Source organism: Miniopterus schreibersii (assembly GCF_964146895.1).
Source record: "Miniopterus schreibersii genome assembly, chromosome: 16".
NCBI lineage: Eukaryota > Metazoa > Chordata > Mammalia > Chiroptera > Miniopteridae > Miniopterus > Miniopterus schreibersii.
Window position 1 is genome coordinate 26,238,985 of NC_138116.1, and position 18,290 is coordinate 26,257,274.

General features: G+C 48.6%; 1 protein-coding gene across 1 annotated transcript in view; it reads left to right on the forward strand.

The window, feature by feature from the left end:
• Positions 1-8,199: 8,199 nt before the first annotated feature.
• The window catches only part of ASIC2 (acid sensing ion channel subunit 2), a gene marked incomplete at its 5' end in the record, with an annotated part of 830,294 nt that continues 820,203 nt past the window's right edge, over positions 8,200-18,290 (forward strand). Inside the window, one exon of the mRNA XM_081162532.1 lies at positions 8,200-8,973. Within this exon, the coding sequence (XP_081018658.1) occupies positions 8,419-8,973 (555 nt within the window). The remainder of the gene's footprint in view (positions 8,974-18,290) is intronic.

Below are 18,290 nucleotides of genomic sequence, written 5' to 3' on the forward strand. Positions count from 1 at the left end.
AGGCAGAGAGAAATGCAAGTGCAAAACTCCAGAAACCAGCCTGGTGTGCCCAATAGGTAGTAAGAGCTCCTATGCATGGCTGGTTCTGGGTGGACTGCAGTTCTGACCTCCATAACCCTTTGAAAGAAGAGGGTCTTCCAGGCCCCACCCCTAGAGATTCTGATTCAATGGAGCATAGGGGTGGAATGGGGAATGGAGCAGAAATGTGCAGGTTTAACAAGTGTTGGGTAATTCAAGTTCACCTGGCCCTGTAATCACACTGATCCGGCAGATGGTGACATGGGGTTAATGAGCAGAATCCCAAATTCTAACTAATTTTTGTCCCATTAACTATGCATTTATGATTTGGTCAAAGCTTAGGTCAAATTGCAGCGGCAGAGAAAGCTGGTGCAGGTAGTAGCCTCAGCGACGATTTAGCATAAATGAGGAAATAGCACAGAGATGTTAGGTGGTTTTCCGAAGGTCACACAGCTAGTTCAATCTATTTCAGGGCTCAGAGCAACTGGCAGCTGAGCCCCAAAAGTTTACTTTGTGTGGTCTGGCTTCTGTAGTTTTCTCTGGGAAGAAAAAAAATAAAACAACTATAAATAAAATCTCTATAAAGTATGCATTAAATGCCCAGCTTTGCTTAATGTTCCTCCCTGGTATATCCTTCATGACAAATTATTTGCTAAGTATACACCGAGGTAACTAAATGGGAATAGTTGTTGAATGAGGTGTTTATTTATAAACCAACCAACAGCAGGGAGTACTTTGGTTTATAATAGTTGATCTTTAATAATTTTTCTTTATGGCAACGATGAGCCAGGAGGAAAAGTTGTATATTGAGGTCCCTCTGAGCTGGAAATGTCGTCTGTATAATAGAAAAGAATGTGTGTCTTTTTTTTTTCCAATTAGGGAGTGATGGTGGCAGCAGCATGTATCTGGCACATGTTAAGTAGCAAATTAGCATTAGAGCTGATTGTAGATCTCAGCTTCCTAACCTTCCTGCCTGTCACCATTAGCAGGAGGCAGGAGGCTGCGCTTTGTGCCTCTCATGTTCCGCAGGGTTCCAGGCTCCAGGCTCCAGGCAGGTCCCAGGCCCCCCAGAGTTGGAAGAGAGTCCAGTTCCTCTTCGTGCATCTCAGAAAAGCAGCCTCTGTATCAGAGAAAGTGAATTTGTCCATGTGTTCATTTATTCATTCATAAGTGAATAAATTCACCGCAGCAAAAACCTGGGCACATTCTCTAACAGGGGGTTAAATTGCCCGATTTGCAAATGAATTTACCTGGAAAATCCTTTAATATTTATTTATATGCTTAGCATTTTGCCTTCATCAAAAGACCACAATAACACACAATTAGGGCCGTACCTGAAAGTCTGGGCCAAGTAGACCCAATCAAAACCTAGTCCCCATACCCCCTACACATACCCACAGAGGAAAACAAATAGGTATTGTAAATCTGCAGAGGGGACTGTTTAATCAACTTAATACCACAAAAGCATTTCTGAGGACCCTGGAATATCTGATGTTTATATATAATTGTTTTTCCACTGCTAATTGTTTTCCACCTCTGGAGGGTATTGCCAAAATTAATTTGTAAAATAGCTCTATTTAATTGGCTTAAAGAAAAATAAGCTTTAATATCATCAGCATACTTATGTAAAATTAAAACTTAATTTTCTTGGGCTATGTGTCTATTCTTGATAAGATTGTGAGAGGTTTTCCTTTACCTTTTAGGTAATCTGCCTAGAAAACAAAGATTATGTTTCATCAAAATAATTTCTTATGCTTTATATTGTCTTTACCAGGAGTCTTCTCTATTAAAGGAACTAAGTTAGTTTCTTTCTTTCTTTTTACAACTATATAACTTTCTATATTTCTCTTTAAAGTCTTTGTCACTTTGGTTAAATGGATAATGTATTGTTCCACAGGGACTTATGGTTCTATTGAATAAAGCATTTTTTAAAACCTTTTGATATTTTTGACAAACTTCCCCCAAATCAAATTCTAAATGAATTCTTGTTGACCTTGAACTAATTTTTGGATATTCCAGAGGGCCCCAGGGACATCTCAAAAGATATGTTCTTTCTCCTTATAAAAGAGGGATATTAAACTAATTAGGCTTATTTGATATGTTAAATTACACGGGAAGCATTGTCAAATAAGTAGTGATGCTAAATTTTCTTTAGAGTGTATTTGCATAAAATTCCTAAAATTTTGATATGTTCTGATATAATGTTATCAGTCATAATTTAAAAATATATGTCACAGGACTAACCAAATTTCCTTGTCAACTGCATTACAATGAACTCTCATCAGACCTTGACCGATGACCATTTTTAAGTCTTTTGTCTTTTACAGTTATTGTTTTACTCTGGTGGTTTTGCAAAAGTTCCTGCTGCAAAAGTACTTGTCTTCAAGGAGATTCCTGGAAAGACTGACAAGTACAGACAGGTTTCTGATAACTGAGATACATTTGCCTGCATGTGGGAGGGGCAATAATGGACCTTTCATGTGCTTTCCCAGGGCTACCTGCACAACCCCACAATATGTGATAAAATGGTAGCTTGAGACAGGTGCCTGTAACCTTTCCCCACATCAGTAAAATGGGCCCATTACATTGATGATATAATGTCAACGTGTGGAGACTTGCCTTAGCTGCAGGACACTCTACAGATTTTGCTACAACATCTGCAAGGGAGAGGGTGGGTGGTGAATCCACAGGAAATTCAGGGCCTAGGCACAGCTGTAGTTTTTGGGAGGCCTTTGGCTAGGAAAGATGTATGCTGTCCCCGAGGCTGTGGTTGATAAACTGCAAGCCTGTTCAATCCCTAAGACTGTGAAAGAGGTGCAAGGGACTTGGGGGTTTGGGAGGACTTTTATTCCCCACCTGGCACAGTGCCTCTGTCCCTAAGCTGCCTGGTAAAGAAAGGGCAGCATGTGGGACTGGGACTCAGCAACAAGCAGCCTTTGAGAAGGTAAAAATACTAAGTGAAACTGGTCGAAGCTCTGGGCATCAACCAAGCAGGGCTACCCTTTGAATTAGATGTGTCTGTGACACTGGAAGGTATGGGTTGGGCTCTCTGGCAGAGACAACCGGAGACAGTATCCCTAGGATTTCGGTCCCAGCTCTGGAAGGAAACTAAAAGCTCCCATATCTTGGTAAACATATCTTGGTAAGAATTTCACTTCCCAACAAGGGGTAGATGGAGAATGTTTCATTGGCTTACCTCTGCCAGGGCTCAAACTCCCACTTTGACAAATGGCATGCCTATTTGCAGCAGAGGAGCACCCTGACCCCCAGCCCACTATCTTGAGAGATGCAGGTGCTGCTAGGCCCTGCAGAGTATGCAGGTATTCCAAATGTCCCCACCCCTATTTCTGTGGTGGCTCCTGTAGCCTGTAGAGAGGCAATGGGGGAATTTTCCACAGACACTTACCTAGTAAACAGATACCAGGAAGCAGGAATAAACCTCGCAGCCAGTGGGCTGAACTCAGAGCGGTTTGGCTGGTGATCACTTATGAACCCTGGCCATTAACCCTTTGCATTGAAAGTTGGGCTGTTATAAAGAGATTAACCTATGGCTTGGACACTGGGAAGCTAGGGGGTGGGATGACCATGAATAAGCCCTTGGGAAACCAGGATAGGTGGAAAGACATTTTCTTGCAAGAGCCTGAGGCAGTTCTCATTGTCTTCCTTGTCTTGGTCATAATGCTCTAATACCCCTGGCAATCAGGAAGCCCAGGCCCTAGCCCAGGTATGAGCCTTAGCAACTGACCCTTCAGTAGATACAGCAGATTGGGTGCATAGGAAGAGTGGCCACTATAGCGCCTGGGTGGGATGGCATATTGCCAAGGATGCCAGATTGCCCTTGAAATACAGTGACTTGGTTAATGCAGTAAGAGCAGATCCTGTGTGTTCTAAACAATGCCCAAGACAACTGCCAAAGGAGCCTGGGGCCATTCACTGGAGTTCCCAACATGAGAGATTGACAAATTGGTTATATGGCCTGCTCCCTCCAAGTGAGGGTTCTAAATAGGCCTGGGTTTGTGTGGACAGTACATCTGGCCTAACCCAAGCATTCCCCTGCTGCTGTGCAAGCCAGCCTGCCGCTGTTATGGGGCTAGAGAAGCTGAGTTCCATCTATGGATACCCAGGGTGAATGGACAGTGATTGGGGCTGTTACATTTCGAAGGTCATCATGTAGAAGACCGGGCAAAAGAACATGACATTGAATGGAGGACCCCTAAAACCTTGCAAGCAGCATGGTTAGCCGAAAGGAAAAACGCAATATTAAAGCAACAGACTAAATTACTCACAGGTAAAACCGCCGCGGCTATGTGGACACTGAGAAGGAAGATATTTTCTAAGAAAGATGCCTGGTGGCTAACTGGGCTGAAATGTGAAAACAGAGCCTAGGGGCCACTTCTAAACGGAGGGAGGGCGAGCTGCCCTTCAGGGGGAGCCAGCACTGCCCTCCAGGCCTCTGAGCCAGCCCTTATAAAGGGGCCCCTGGAATCCGATTTCAACCAGTAGGACTGAGACTTCCCCATCCAATCGGAGCCCTGTGACCATGGCCTCATGTGGGTTTTCTCCTGCCCGCAGAGCGGCTCCGCTCCAGCCAATCAGGACAGTGCTTTTTGGACCGAGGTGCTGTGAGGATGCCGAGTCCTCATTTGCGGGGATCGGAAGCGGAAACTTCTGGCTTGGGGAGCTCACTTTCTTTCCGCAGAAGACCTGAGCGGGCTGGAGGGGGCCCGCACTTCCCGCCTGAGAGCCGCCCCGCCGTCTAGCAGGTCCCGGGCTGTGCTATTTCGTAATTGAGCTCTAACACCATTGAGCTAACTGTTCCCAGCTGTGACTGTCATAATTGACCTGTTTGCACGGAATAGTTTCCTCCTTCCCTGCACCCCAAACTGTGGGTTGGATTCCTGTTGGACTTGAACTGGCTCCAAGGGCTGCCCGGGATGGGTAAGTTACTTGGTACCCCAGGGCGAGGGGGAGCTACTCAGTCTCCACTGGGACCCCATTGCCCCGCTGCCAGCTGGACCCGGTGAAATGTGCTCTACTTGGGCGGAACACACACTGTTGAAAGAGGGGAGAAAGTGGGGGTAGTGGTCACGCATATCCTATCCCCAAGTCCATGTTCTCACACCTGACTGCGCTGCCTCCCCAGCCACATGTATGTTATGCACAACCAGGTCAAGCTCCTAAAGCTGCCAGCCTCCCTCTTCTCAAGGCCAGGTGGGCACTTCTTTTTCCCACTGGTACAATCATTTGGCCACTGTCTTTGTCCCTTCCTTTGGCCTGGAGGACTTAGAGCACACACAGAAGCCCAACATGCCTTCAGTGATAGCCGGCAAAGCCAGCCTTGACTGAGCACGGAAACGTCTCTGTGAAAAGCTGTCCTCCAAAATAGGATGGCCTTGACATTATCACTGCCTTGCAGGAAGGCACTTGTGCCATCATGGAAACAGATGTTGTGTATTCATACCTGATGAGTTCGTTAATGTGTCATCTTCAGTAAGCCACATGAAGACACAAGTGAAAGCCCTGAGTGATCTAAACCCCAGCCGAGAGGACTTCATAAGTCGTCAGTGGTTTGGATCATGAGGCTTTCTGTGGAGAGATGGTTACTTATTTTGCAAATCACTATCTCAATCAGTATTTTCTCTTTAATGTGCTTATACTATTGTTGTGGTAGCTGCCTCCAATGCAGCCAGACACCTGCAGAAAGGAAGCCACCTTCATGCTATTGAAACCCCTCTCGGGGCACACGCAGAAGAGGGGGTCGTGTAAGATTGTAAGGGCTGTCACGAGGGTGGAGCGTTGCAGGAGGTCATCCATTGGATATGACTGTCTGCTGACCTGAGAGCTGGCCCAGGCAATCAGATGCTCCTTTCCCCTTCCCATGTCCTTAAAATGTACACTTCACCTGCCTCTCCCACTCTAGAAGCTGCCTCAAGGTCACAGCTTTGAGATAGTAAAGTTTCGCTGAGACCACTTGGGTGACTGAACCCAGTTAAAGCTTCTATATAACCTTTTAAGATTCTGACAAGCAGCTGTGTGTGTATGTAATGGGGAAAGTGGGATAGAAATGCTTTACCCCTTCCTAAATTTGGGAAGAAATGTTTTGGATCTGCTTTTTGAAGTTGTGTTTCAGAGGCAAATGTGCCTGAGTTCAAGTCCCAGCTCCGGCACGTACTAGCTTGTAACGTGGTCAGGGCACTTTGCTTTTGTGAACCTGTACCCTCATCTGTAGATTAGGAGTAACAACAGCACAGGCCTGCCAAGATGGATGGCAGCGTTAAGTCAGACGATAAGGCACCCTCACTCAGGTCCTGACCTATGACAGATTCTTAGTTAGTTTTGGCACCCATTTTGAAAACCCTATGCCCCGCTCAGGCAGCCATATAGGCAGGGGTCCGGGACCTCTGGGATGGCACATGCATGAGGTTGACTAGCCTCTGTCATTTGTGTTTACTGTTTCTGCTCTTTGAGCTCCCTGATCAATAAACCACTGATTTAATGTCACATGTTGCCTCGGAGGGCATCCGGACACTGATCTCAGTTTGGATCTGGTTTAGCAAGAAGGCTGATGGGATAGAGAAATATTCCGGAGGAGATACATACCAGGAGGGACATTCCCTAAACTGCCGCCTTCGCCACCATGTCCCAAGGAGCATTACTTAAGCTTGGCATGCCCTGGGGACACCAGGTTGGCTCAATAAGGCTCCTCCATGTGGCTTTGCCCCAGTTTGGCAGTGTGCATCGGATTGTCCACGGGAACTTTCTGTTCCTTAACTCCTGATGAGGGTTTAGCATCATCGATTCAGTAGGTTCCAGTCTTTTGATCTCTGGCAGGCCAAGCCACACCTACCTGCTAGCAGGGGCTGACTTCCAGTGGATTTTCAGGAAAACAGAGGTAGGTGGCTGGAAGCCCAATCCTTTGCTCCCACCTATAGCTCCAGCTGTGCTTCCATCTGGCCTATACTGGGGCAGAAAACACACACACACACACACACACACACACACACGCACCCAAAGGGAATGCAGCCAGCTCTACCTGGAACCCCAGATGTCTTTTATTTTTTTTTCTTCCCTCCAGCTAGAATCTCCTGCAGGCTCTGACTGGGTAGGGGCTACTTGTTGCTCTTTCCCTGGGGCTCCAAGGGGTGGCCTGGCTTTTCTGTTTCAGGAAGGGGTTCCTGCTCCCTGGAGGCCCCCCTCCCCGCTGGCAGGCAGCAGCATAGGTGCCGTGGCTTTAGACTGCTCTTTTCCTTCCCTGTTCCCAGCATCTCCCCTCTGGAAACCCCAGTCTGAGCCTGGCCCGGGGCACCCACATTGATGCAAAGGAACGCTGCTTCCACCCGCGTACCTGGCTCATGGGAGTTTATCAAGTGTCTTTCTGCCATCTGTGGGGGGGAGGGCGGGGTGTCACGTCCTCACTCCAGGGCTGGCTTTCCACCTTCGGGGTTGAAGCCCCCACTAGCGATTTCCAAAACAAGGCTGGGAAGAAACTTTCGCGGGGTCCCCAGCCCCCACCAGGCCTCGCCCCCGCGCTCCCCGCCGCGCCCTTCCCCCAGCAGCCTGGTGGAGGAGGGGGAGGGAGGCCAGCCCGCTCCCAGCGCTCAGGGTCTTGCATTTCTTCCCGCAGGCAGGCAGGCAGGCGGGCAGGCACGCGGGGAGAGACGAGCCCCCGCCCGAGCCCCCCAACCCCGCGCCCGGAGTCCAGCCTCGGGGTCTGTCCTCGCCTCTCCGCGGCCGCGCGCTGCCTCCTCTCCGAGGCGCTAGCCGCGGCCGCCGGCTTTTGGATTCTTGCCCAGAAAAGGGGGCCTGAAGGAGGAGAAGAGGAGGGACGGAGACCGGCGGCGAGAAGCGGGATCCGGAGTCCGAGACAGCGCGCGGGGGGAGGCCGGAGCGGCGGCGGCTGGAGGCGCGGCCGCTGCGCCCCCCGCAGTGCACCGCGCGGCCGCCCTGCCCTCCCCGGGATGCTTAACGCGGGGCGCTATGCGCTGCTTAACAGGCTCCGAGCTGCTCGGCGACTTGTTTTAAGCATTTTTTCTCCCTCGCTCTCGCTTTTAATCTTGTCTCTAGTGGCGTGTGTAGGGGGGGAGGACTTTATTTCCATTGGCTAAGCTCTCCCTTCCCACCCACATCCCTTCCACATCACCTTGGTGTCTCCCTAAATAAAACCAGCCCTCCTTATCGCCTGGAAAAAATCAGGAGCTAGAGTTTGAATGGGTTTTATATAAACACTCACCCCTGTCAGCTTGCGGCTGGGCTCTCAGGATAAACTCACCGCACCTGGCCTGATGCTGGCCCCGGGGGTGCTCTCCCTTGAACGTCAAGGTTTAAGCTGAGCTGGAGGACTGGGAACTCCTCTGAAATTGGATCAACCTGAAGCCAGTCGCCGAACTGCACAGGGTCCCCATGGACCTCAAGGAGAGCCCCAGCGAGGGCAGCCTGCAGCCCTCTAGCCTCCAGATCTTTGCCAACACCTCCACCCTCCACGGCATCCGCCACATCTTCGTGTACGGGCCTCTGACCATCCGGCGTGTGCTCTGGGCCGTGGCCTTCGTGGGCTCCCTGGGCCTGCTGCTGGTGGAGAGTTCGGAGAGGGTGTCCTACTACTTCTCCTACCAGCATGTCACCAAGGTGGACGAGGTGGTGGCCCAAAGCCTGGTCTTCCCAGCTGTGACCCTTTGCAACCTCAATGGCTTCCGGTTCTCCAGGCTCACCACCAATGACCTGTACCATGCTGGCGAGCTGCTGGCCCTGCTCGACGTCAACCTGCAGATCCCGGACCCCCACCTGGCTGACCCCACGGTGCTGGAGGCCCTGCGGCAGAAGGCCAACTTCAAACACTACAAACCCAAGCAGTTCAGCATGCTGGAGTTCCTGCATCGCGTGGGCCATGACCTGAAGGATATGATGCTTTACTGCAAGTTCAAAGGGCAGGAGTGTGGCCACCAAGACTTCACCACTGTGAGTACTTGGTTTTCAGCTTACTTTTGTGCTTGGTCCCGTTGAGAAGTGCCACGCCGGTGGTCTCCTGCTTGGTTTGGGGTCTCCCTGTGCTTTGGAGCAGGAGACAGAGGAGCGCCTCATTGGAAGGCCAAGAGGGTAGTTGGCCAGAGTTGTTGGTACTGATTGGAGAAGCCGGCCCGCGGGGAGGGAGCACCGTTGTCTGGTCAGATGGGAGGGGGGTGAGAAGGAAGCTTGCCTTTGGGGTTCACTTCTCCAGATGTGCTGTGTTGGCCTCCTCCCAGCCAGAGGGAGGAGGCCTGATTTGTCTGTTGTCCAGGGCATTTGGTGTCTGAGCTGTGTGATTGGAACAGCTTGTCATTGACGAGGTGGCATTTTTTCTTTCTCTCTCTGCTCGGAAGTGCTATCAGGCACTGCATCCTGTGGGCTGGGCTGAAGCTAAAACTGCCAGAGAAGGGGGTGTGGGGCCCCCTGGCAGCTTGGATGGTTCCAGTGGCTTTGGGAGCTTGCTGGAGCAGGTGATGCTGCAAAGGTGTGGAAGTCTCTTTGCTTCCTTTTCTTGTGTGGATTCTGAGCTCCATGTGGGGAGAGGAGAGGCTGGGGACGCCGGGTCTCCATTGGTCTGGTGGCAGCAAAGAGATGTCCAGGGTGCTTGGGCCAGAGAGGAGTGTCTAGGTGGAGGCCCGTGTGTAGGATGGTCAGCGACATGCCTGTGAGGGTGAAGCAGTCCAGGCTGGCTTGTCTGGGAGCTCCAGCTTGAAACCGAAAGGCTCAGTTTGCTGTCTGTATAATCACTTAACAACGTGGATGCGGGAGGAGTGGTGTGGGGAGGGGGTGAGCAGCTGTGGGATTGGAAAGCCTGGAGGAGGAGTGTGGAGCTGAGTATAGAAGAAAAGCTGAGGGGAGGGATGTGGCTCACATTCAGGATGGGGCTTCCTGGAGAGGCAAAGAGAAAGGAGGGGAGGAGAGCTGTTGCTGCTAGGGTTCTCTGTTTGCCCGGTTAGTAAGCATAACTTGGCACAGCAGGTCAGACTGCAGCTGCAGACAACTCTTGCTTCCAGGCAAGTCTGGGGCTTCAGGGTCTGTGGGACCCTCCAGAAGCCCAGTGTGGCTGCTTCTCTCATTGCTGCCTTAGGGGGAATCGAGAGCTTTGGAATCTCAGAGCCTTGAGCCAAATTCTAATTGTAAGTTTGGGATGGCAGGTGCAGCAGTTGCAGAGGGACTGGACTCTGTCATCAGCACTTGTCTGGGGCCCTCTGCCTAATTAAGACATACCCTGCCTTTGCTATGGTGCATCCATTCTCCACCTGCTCTCAGATCCACTGCCTAGTAGCCTCTTGCTCTGAGTTTCTTTTAATGCTACAACCAGTCTCTGCCCACAGCCTCTCTGCTTGCTGTTGGCTGTCTCTGATTCTGGAAAAGCTCAGAGTATGGCGGGGGGGGGGGGGGCACTGCCTCTCACATCCTTTAGAACTCTGTTTCCTGGGGGGGCTCTTTTGTATTATCCGCTTTAAACACTGTGGGGGAAAAGCAGAGCAAAATCAGTAGTAGTGTATGCTAAAGAAGAAGCGAGTCCAAGCTGGGAGAAGGGACCAACAGTACTGAAAGCCCTTCTAAATAGAGCAAACAGGATCCTAAACCATGTCATGCACAAATGTCTTAGGTGGCTTGGGGAGAGATGGGGAAAATGCCTCATTCTTGGAGGCTGCAGCCATCCCTGTATTCCACCCCATGCTTTCTAGTGCCGTGGCAACGCTCAGCTTCACCACTGCACCATGCAGCTCGAAATGCACTCAGCTGTTCCTCTGTCTGCCTGAACCCACATGGAACACGGACAGCAGAGAGAGGGTAGCCCAGGGAGAAACTGCAGTCAGTAGCAGACCCTGGGCAGAGTTCTCAAGCATTCTCATAACCACATGCGGCTTCCTCTCAATTCATGACCAAGTTTCAATGTGAAGGAAAGGTTCTTTGACCTCAGGCTGCTGTTTTGCACTTGGCCCATCATTTGAGTTGCTGGGGTCCCAAGTGGCTAAAGATCCGCTTTTAAAGCCTTACCCAAGCCTTTGACCTCTCCAGGATGTGTCTCAAATAGTGCAGTTGCCTGTGGATGTGGTTTATTACTCACTATCTGCCATCCTTACCAAGTTCAAGACTGATCTGGTTGAGGTTCCTCCTTGGACTGACCCTCAATGTATCAGCTTCCCCAGGACTGAAAAGGGGATGAGCTTCAGGGCTGGATCTTCAAGTTGTTCAGGAAGGGTCAAAAAGGGCACAAACTCCAGGAAACCTGGAGGAGACCTACATGGGAAGGGGGGTCTTTTTCACTCATTGATCACAGTGAGCAGCTATGTTGAGCCTCTATAAGAGAGATCATGATGCCACACTTGTTCCAGGACCTTGCAGTGAGGGGTAATCCTTCCCATCCCCCTTCTCTCCCCACCCTTTCTGGTCTGGGGGATAGGTGTGCCCACACCTTGCAGGTGGTTGTTGGAGAAGTGGGCCCACTGGCCTCTCTGTCTTTCATTCTCTTCGCTGCACAGCCCTCTCCATTGGACTTATTTACTAGGCTCTGCCTGGGGTTGTCCTTTGCTGGGTGGCTTCTCTCTCTAAGTACTGTGACTGACTTATTAGAGAAGTGAAGTATGGGTGTGTGTAGGGGGTTGCCACAGGTGGATTACTTTTTCTGTTTTTCTATAAAGCATACCCAATGCCGTCTTCGGGACTAATGCTTTCATGTAAGCTTTCTTATTTCAGGTTTTTAGCTGGTGTGCAATGAAGTGCGTAATACTCTTAATTAGTGAACGAGCCATGCTTCTAGTAGAGTGAAAGGCTGTTTGTGGAGGTTAATAACCAGGTGTGGAATCCCAACTGCCACGCAAACAGGTGTGCTCCAGCTCAGGCAGGTGCGCACATAGCGCTCACCTAGGACAGTCGGACTTCAGATGGGCGAGGCGCAGGCTTTTCCTCCCTGGGAAGGCAGAAGAGGGCTCCGATTCCTTAGTGTCTACGCAGTAGAGATCCCGCCCCCCCCACCCCTGACCCAGAGTGGAAGGAAGGGGAGTAGGGATGAGAGGGAGGTGGTTTCTCCAGCCATGATGTTGGATGATCTGAGGTTAAGATCAGGAGTAGGAAGACATAGGGTTGAATCCCACCTCCATCATTTTGTAGCTTATTTCCTGGGTTGTAATTTGTACCCTCTCTAGGCCCTGTAACGTGTGATAGTGATACGTGATTTTCTAACTCACAGGGTTGTTGCAAGGATGAGCCAGATGAGACAATATGTGTGCAAGTTCTTTTGTATATTCTTCCAGCTATGCAGATGTAAGGCAGCTTATTATCAATATTGGTAAGAGGTTATTGTCCAGGCTGCCTGCCCTGTTTGCAGCCCACCACAGGAGTCGGTGGATGAGTAATGCTGTAAGGGTAAGCCAGGAAGGGAGAGGCGGCTGCTGCGTTTTCTTTGGAGCCCATGGTAAAGCCCAGTCTTAGCAAGATGGGGTGTCTTAGCGTGGAGGTCACAGTTGGGCTCAGGAGCTAACCATTGCTGACAGGTGGCATCCCCACTGTTTGTGACTAGCACATGACTATTTCATGTTGCTTCTCTGCTGTCACATTCAGGAATGCAAATGACACTTCAGTGTGCATGGTTAACCTGATTTCCACAGTCGTGTGGACTTGTACTTTAAAATTGAGAGTTCTCAGGAAAAGCATTTCTTTTCTTACTGAAAGAAAGATCTCTACCCTGAGATCTTGTTAGAGGCACTTCTATGGATATTTTTTATCTACATCCCATAGCATTGTGGAGACATGGAAGTAAGGAATAGGAAGTGCACAGATTGGGTATTCTTGCACAGGGATGGTGAGTTCATAGCTAACCTGAAATTACTTATTTTACGGGGAGCTGGCATGTGGAAAATGTAGGTCTGGGAGAGATCTGAGTTGGAATTACAGCTGTGCCCCCCATTCACTGTGTAATCTTGGGCAAGTTTCTTAACCTCGCTTTCCCCACCTCTGAAACAGGAGCCATAATACCTACCACCCAGAGTTGTGGTACCGATCCAATGAGGCGAGGTACATCAAGTTACAGTGTGTGGCAGACCCCAGCCGCAGGGCCGGCCCCTGCTTTGCTTAGTGTCCCACAGGAGCGCGGCCTGAGCCTGCGCTCGACTCCAATCCAGTGCTCTTCCCACTCTTCCCCTGTGACTCACCAACAGCTTCAGAGCACCGGCAGCGTCTGTGTTTGTGGGATTTGTAATTCTCAGAATATGTTACACTTTCGCTTCTCTCAGTACTTCTCGTTCGCATCAGTTCTGCTGCCTAAACGCCTTGGCTTCCACATTCCAGCTCATGCTCCTGAACTCAACCCAGGAACCTCGTGCCCAGCCCCTGGTAGGAGCCGAGTGACCTGTGCTCCGCGCATACGGCTCTTACCACAGTGTGTGTGTCTTGTTAGTGCCCGCACATCCATTCCCTTGTCAATCAGACGGGGCACGCAGCCTGTAACAGTGATAAACACAGACAGGATCCTTGCCATCTGAGAGCTCACAGCCCATTTCCCATCCCCTCCAGATGGGGGGCTAGTTGAGAGCAGGAGTCTTGTCTCATCAAACACATGGTCTGCAAACATCATGCCAAACACAGGGATATAAATACCCACTAAAGGTTTATTGATTAAATAGTTACTTGCTGTTTCCTGAACTCACCCAGAATTCTTTGCTCACGGGCCTTTCTTTCTTACTTTTTTTTTTTTTTTTTTTTTTTACCATTTGTACCTTTCCCTGTTTATTTATTTAAATCCTACTCATCTTTTGAAATCCAGCTCTAATATCACTGTAGCCTTCTCCAGAAAACCATTGCCAGTCCCTCTCCCCATGACCGTATCTAAATTAATCTCTTCCTTCTCTGTCTTCCGAACAGCATCTTGGCTTACTCCTCTGTTAGAGCAGTCGTTACGCTTTTCCTTGCATTAGAGTCATGAAGTGTTGAGGCTAAAAGGGACTTTAGAGATAATTCAATTTCATACTTGAATTCTTTAACCACTGATAATTTTTATACATTGCCTGTTTCTGTCTCTCCTCCCTGTAAAACATGATGGCTTGACTAACATTTTATTCTTGGGACTTAGAACGGCTTAGCACATGGTAAGCTCTCAAAATGTGTCTTTAGAATGTAAGTGGGCTTGAAGTTTTTTTTTAATGTTAGGTGACAATAGCCGATATAAAGGGAAGTGGCCGTTTTTCAGCCTCTCTTTTCAGTATAGGTACCTGGATTCCACCTGCATTGAAGCGACTTGTCCCATAGTTGTTATTATTTTAATAATACAATTTCTGATTATAGAAACAGCCCATGCTTATTGGAGAAGACTTCAGGAATATGAGAAAGAATAGAAAAGGAAGAACACTTACTCATAATAGCACCCCAGATATAATGACATGTATTATTTTGGCATTTTGGGAGTAGCTCCATTCCATCACATAGTGTATGTATGTGTGTATCCCTGTGTCTGGGGTCACACCTGTTCGTCTGGTGCCATGTCTGACACACAGTACACACTCAATCAGGGTCAGCTTGCTCTCTTCTTATTGGACTGCTGGGTGGTATCCATGGTGTTAGAGATTTCCTCCAAGGCCCATTTAGAATAAAAATAAAATCCAAAGATATTTCTCAATGGGTCTTGTCACTACTCTTTTTGTGGGATATGGCTTATGTCATCTGCCAGAAGCACCCAGGGATAATTTGTGAGATTCCCCTCTTAGCTCAGCTTCCTTGGGTTTTAGATTCACAGTTGAACACCTGTGACTTTTCCTTTAGTGGTACTTTATTGAGCGTTTAGCTGTGCATTTATCTTAAGCCCACTGTTGGATGTTCTCTAGGATAAACCAGAGATGCGTTCATTGACCCCACATTAGACCTTCTGACTGAGTCAGACCTTCCTCCCTGAGGACCAGTTCTGGTTCTCCTTGCATGACCATCTACACTGCACGCCTCAGCATACGGGGTAGATTCTGACTCTCCCTTAGCTGGGAAGTCTCTAGTTTTATGTCAAAATTGTGTAAATGATATCTAATGCAAATTGGATGGTCGCACATATTCCTTAAGATGCCTTGAGGTTTTGTGAGCATTTCCCACGTCCTTGGAGAGACAGCCTCTGCCAAGCTGGGTGAGAAGTTTGCCGTGGTGCCAGCCTCTGGTTAGGAATCCTCTGGTTTGCAGAACTTTAGGTGGTAGCCCTGTGGAAGTAAAGCTGTCGGGGGTGTATTGAATTCTCTCTGATGTGATGAAGGGATAGGACAATGACTGGGAACTAACTATTCTAATGACCCACACCATCTATTTGCAAAGTAAAGCTGAAGCTACCGTATAGGCCGCTGAATTAATGCCCAGGAGCTCGAGAGGCAAGTTTATATGTTTGTGCCTCTGTCCTTGGGACTTCTTAGACCTCAGAACTACTGATGAAAGAAGGCCACCTGGGGATTTAATGCTTTGGAACTAGTCCCTTTACCCCTGTCTGCAGAGATTCCCTTTTTCTCTTTACAGAAAGTCCTTGCTTTAATGAAGAGATGAGTTCGAGAAAATTTTCTGTAACATGAGTCCTAGTTTGCTACTGATTGTTATAGTAAGAAAGCCCATTTAAAGAAGTCCTCCAAAGACTGAATTGGTAGCTGTCAGAGATGGTGCTCCGTAGAGCCATTCATATTTCAAAGTACCAAGTATTCCATTCTCTCCATCAGAACAAAAGCATACCACCTGGGTCTAGAGATATCTGGAAGTGTGCTGCATGCTTTTTCTCTTTGTCTGAGTGTTTATGTTTGATGGAACTGGGTTGATATATCAAACTTGAACAGCAGGACCGTATAACCCATGATCTCTTGAAACCTGAAACTAATGGCCTACATCATCCCTGCAAGTTTGAAATTCCATATATCACATTTTTCCCATGCAGTGGACTTAAAACCAGTTCATACAGACTGAGCTTAGCAGTTTCTGGGTAGTGGATGCCTCCAGTACTCAGAAGTACATGTTCATTATTTGATAAATCTGAAACCTGTGATAGAAACCTGTTTATTTGGGAACAACATCCTGAAAAGTGTCATCCTTTGGATGCTACAGCATCTTTCCATCTCTCAGCACTTACTGTGTTATGACTCCGGTACATTCTCTGTTGATTACTTCAGTGGCTATGGAAATTTATACTCAGGAGAAATAAAGCAGGAACACAGAAGGAACATATTTGCCTGGATTTAATGACTTCCAGTGGCTGAGTTGCACAACCTTGGGCAAGGTCATTAGGCTCAATGGGCCTTAGTTTCCTCATCTGTAAAATGGGAGTGTTGATTCCCTAGGACTTGCCAACCTGTAGAACTCTAATGCAATAGAACATAATCAACATTTATTTTCCAAGCTCACATTTGTTTGCTGCAACTATGACTTTAACTTATATTTGGGGAGAGGAGTTGATGTTATTTTGTAACTAGATGTATTTATCCATTTGTTTGTGTTATTAAGATAGAGCTGTACAGTGGAAGCAGAAACACCCTGGCACAGTGAATATCAGTGGGATAAGGGATGCACAGGAACCTACTGTCAAAACCCTGTCCATGGGCCATTATGTGTCTAGCTGCACGTCATTGGTCTGACTGAATGTTTCCATCACTCTTGTCCTGCAGTTGTGAGTGGGGTTCATATATAAATTAGCAAGGACATCTAAGGAAGATGCTGTTAACCCAGATCCCTTTTACTGCTGCTGGGGTACAGCTCCTGACCTCTCATATCGGTACTGGGAACAGGAGTATGTTCTTAGTTGATGGGAGCTCCCTCTTCTGAGATACCCAGCAAGTTATGCACCCCCTGCTGCCTGGGGGAAGCCAGTGGCCAGTGACTTACTGATATAGCAGTATACAAAGCCAGTCATCTTGCCTCAAGACCAAACAAATTGTGGTGCGATTTACACGCCAAAGCTTCTCGAAAGGGGTCATGCTGAGCTAGACTTCTCCTGAAGCCACACTTTGCTTACCTTTTCTCCTGCTCCATCTTGTGTGCCTCATTCTTTTCTAGGCTTTTCCCAGTGTCATTCCCTTAATAAATCATTGGACAAGAAACCCCGTCTCTGGCTCGGCTAGGGAACCCAACCTGTGTAGCAATTCGTTTTAGTTTCTCATCTGTTTGGTAACATGGAGAATTGCCCAGGCAAATGGACCCATGTCTGGTTTAGAAAGAAGGAAATACTAGTTTCAAAGATCTTTTAAACCTTGGACTTTTTAGATCTCTGATCTCGAGCCTGTAACTATTGCCAAGGGAGATTTTTCATAACTCAACTGAGCATCTCTCTGATTAGGATTCGCTACTCTGGGTACAGATGGTTTGTCCCTCTTTGGAGTTTTTTGCCCAAAGTTGGGCCTTTCCAGAGTTGCCCATATCCTAAGAGCTGAGCTAGCCCCACTCTTCCAGCTGCTGCACACGCGAAGCTGCTCACAGGCCAGCTCACGCCTTTATCACTGCCTGCGTTCTCATCATTTCCCAGTTCTGCTCTCTCTGAGAACTTCCCCTTCTCACCCCAACAGGCCTTCACTGCGATTTCTTCCTGAATGTGCATCAGCCTGGCTTCAAGCCACAAGGACGGGGAGGCTGCCTCTGGTGTTGGTGGCGGCCAGGGCCCATCTATAAAGCAGGAGGCAGTGAGAAATGTACAGTTGACCAGGGGTGATGCTCCTCATATGTCACGGAAACCATGAGTGATGAGGGACGTAGGACAGAACTGAGACTATTTAGCCTGAAAACAGAAGGGGGTGACTCAAGGCAAAATGATTGCTGTTTTCGAACACTTAGAAGGCAATCATAGGGAAGAGAAATGAAGCTTTCTCTGTGTGAGGCCAGAGGGCAGAGCTAGCTCCGACGGGTGGGCAGAAGTTCAGAGAGGTGGATGGGTGCCAGCTGATTAGACGGGGCGGTCCTGGGAGTTTAGAGTACCCGTGCCATCAGCTCTCGCGGAGGCCATGCAATTGCTTATTGGTGGTACTGTAGAGGTGGATCAATGTCAAGTAGAGAGTTGGATTTAATGAGCTCTAAAGTTACTTCCCATTCTGAGCATCTTTGATTTATTGCCTTCATGAACAGATACTGGGGAGGTGGCACTAGAAAGAATTGATAACCAATGTAAACCAGCACATTCGGCCTGCACAGACACCCCTTGTCCCAATACCATGTAGCCTTAAGCTTTAGTGTTTCAGAAGCTGGGAATAGGAATAGTGCTGGGGGAGAATTCTTGCAGAAAAAGAGCAGATATTCATTGAGAGAGTGTGCAGGAAGTGTGTGGGTGG